At 38.1% G+C, this 3106-nt stretch overlaps 1 protein-coding gene across 1 annotated transcript; it reads left to right on the top strand.

Annotated features, from left to right (window-relative positions):
- Positions 2362-2718, top strand: LOC108662435. The gene has a single exon (XM_018122802.1). The coding sequence runs from the start codon at positions 2362-2364 to the stop codon at positions 2716-2718; it is 357 nt and encodes a 118-aa protein (XP_017978291.1).

A 3106-nucleotide genomic window follows, 5' to 3' on the forward strand; every position in this document is an offset into this window, starting at 1 on the left:
CTCTTTTAACACTGAGACAAGATCCATAATGGTCTAGACATGTTCGAGTTCATAAAAACTTAAAATTTTAACCCGAGGTGAAAAATGACTATTTTGCCCCTATTATGAAAATTATTGAAACTTCTAGTTTTCTTTGTGTTTTCATTAGCACACATCATTTATAATGTCTTATGCCTATTTAGGCCTTAAACTATCATAAAACTTTCTTCTAGAAGCTTATTAGAGAAAATGACAAAACTACCCCTAGCTCATATTATTACATCTATACTTAGTTACAAGCCTATAGAAGTTGGGGTATCACACGTACTTGGATAAGTTCATGATAGTATTCATAGATGACATTCTGGTGTATTTGAAGGATGATGATGAACATGCTACTCATTTGCGCATTGTGCTGTAAACCTTGCGCGAGAGACAACTTTATGCCAAATTTTCTAAATGTGATTTCTGGTTGAAGGAAGTGGTTTTCTTGGGACATGTTGTGTCTGGAGCTGGAATTTATGTCGATCCCAAGAAGATTGAGGCAATCTTACAATGGGAGCAACCAAAAACGGTGACAGAGATTCGAAGTTTCCTTGGTTTAGCCGATTACTATAGGAGGTTCGTTCAAGGGTTCTCATTGACAGCTGATCCTTTAACTTGTCTGACTCATAAAGGAGTCAAATTTGATTGGGATGACGTTGCGAGAGTCGATTTCAGGAGCTGAAGAACCGGTTGACCTCCGCTCCCATTTTGACGCTTCCTGTTAGTGGGAAAAAATTTGTGGTGTACAGTGATGCCTCTAAATTAGGATTAGGGTGTGTGTTAATGCAAGATGAGAAAGTAGTAGCTTATGCTTCTTGGCAGCTGAAAAAGCATGAGACGAATTACCCTCCCCGTGATTTAGAGTTGGCAGCAGTAGTTTTTGCATTGAAAATCTGGAGGCATTATTTATACGATGAGCGTTGTCGAATTTTTACTGACCACAAAAGTTTGAAATATTTGCTCACCCAGAAAGAACTCAACCTGAGATAGAGACGATGATTAGAGTTAATTAAGGATTATGATTTAGTAATTGATTATCATTCAAAAAAGGCAAATATTGTAGTAGATGCCTTAAGTCGTAAATCCTCATCTTCATTAGCATCACTTCGAAATTCTTATTTCTTGATATTATTGAGATGAAATCTTTAGGGATCCAATTTAGAAATGGCGAGGATGGAACCCTACTTGCTAGCTTTGTTGTGAGACCCTCATTGTTGAATCAAATCAAAGAATTACAAAAGTTTAATGATGAGTTGAAACGGGAAGTTCAAAAGTTACAAGATGGAGAAACTAATGAGTTCAGACTTGGTGATGATGGTATCTTAATGCTTGGAAACCGAGTTTGTGCCCCTAAAGATGATCAGTTGAGACGGGCTATTTTGGAGGAAGCTCATTCTTTTGCCTATGCTTTACATTTTGAAAGCACCAAAATGTACAGGACTATCAAGGAAAGTTACTAGTGGCCGGGTATGAAACGAGACATAGCAGAGTTTGTAGCGAAATGTCTTACATGCAAGCAAATTAAGGCAAAACATCAAAAACTATCGGGTACTCTTCAGCCTCTACCTATCCTTGAATGGAAGTGGGAGCACGTGACTATAGACTTTGTATTGGGTTTACTGTGGACGCAGAGTGGGAAGGATGCTATTTGGGTGATTGTGGACAGATTGACTAAGTTCGCCTATTTCTTAGCTATCCATAGCACATATTCCATTGAGAAGCTAGCTAAGCTTTATATAGGTGAGATAGTGAGATTGCATGGAGTCCCAGTTTCTACAGTGTCAGATCGAGACCCCTAGTTCATTTCTCGATTTTGACCAAAATTCTAGGATGCTCTCGGAACAAATTTGAGGTTTAGCACTGACTTTCATCCACAGACAGATGGTCAATCTGAAAGGACCATTCAGACTTTGGAGGATATGCTACTGGCTTGTGACATTGACTTTACGGGGAGTTAGGATAGACACTTGCCGTTGGTGGAGTTCCTATATAACAACAGTTTTCAGTCTAGTATTAGGATGGCACCATACGAGGCTCTGCATGGGAGAAAGTGTCAAACTCCACTCTGCTAGGATGAAGTGAGTGAGAGGAAATTATTTAATGTAAAATTGATTGATCTCAATAATGACAAGATCACGGTTATCCAAGAGCAATTAAAGACAGCTCAAGATAGGCAAAAAAGTTACTCGGATAGATGGAGAAAAGATTTGGAATTTGAAATTGTTGATAGAGTTTTTCTTAAGGTCTCTCCTTGGAAAGGTAATGATTTGAATACCTTGAGGTATTAAGTCTTATTTGATTATATTATTGTGATAAATTGTGGTATCTTGTTGGATAATGAAAAGTATGATTCGGTTCGCAAAGCGAGGAAAGCTCAATCTAAGATATATTGGACCCTTTCGTATTATTGAAAAGTTTGGGCCAGTGGCATATAGACTAGAATTAGCCCCGGAGTTGGATCGGATTCACAATGTCTTCCACGTCTCGATGCTGAAGAAGTATGTACCTAATCCCTTGCATATCCTCGAGGCACCTCCGATTGAGTTGCAAGAAGATTTGAAGTTCGAGGTGCAGTTTGTACGGATTTTAGACAGAAAGGATCGAGTGTTGAGGAAAAAGAACATTCCAATGGTTAAGGTGTTGTGGAAAAATGCTTGGATGGAGGAGATGATGTGGGAAGTTGAGCACCAATGAGAAACCAATACCCGTATCTTTTCTTCGAGTTCGGTAAGTGAAATTTTGAGATCAAAATTTTATTTTAAGGGGGCTAGTGCTGTCCAGCCCTACTCTATTATATACTTGTCATGTCATTCATGTACTTAATAGCATATCTACATATTGGGATGCCTCGGAGAATCGTTAAAAGTTGGTATTGTACCTAGTGGTACAATTAAATCGATTAAAACTCGAACTAGTTTGAATAGAGGTTTTAGGATATATTTGAGAGTTATTGAACCTCAGAATGTCTTAATATGGTGATTCGGAGTTTGAGGATTCATTTGGAGTCCAATTAGGAATTTTCATAAAGTAAGGGCAAAATGGGAATGTTGGATGAAATTTTTGATCAAGTTTGACTAATTAG

This window comes from Theobroma cacao, chromosome 6 (genome assembly GCF_000208745.1).
Source record: "Theobroma cacao cultivar B97-61/B2 chromosome 6, Criollo_cocoa_genome_V2, whole genome shotgun sequence".
NCBI lineage: Eukaryota > Viridiplantae > Streptophyta > Magnoliopsida > Malvales > Malvaceae > Theobroma > Theobroma cacao.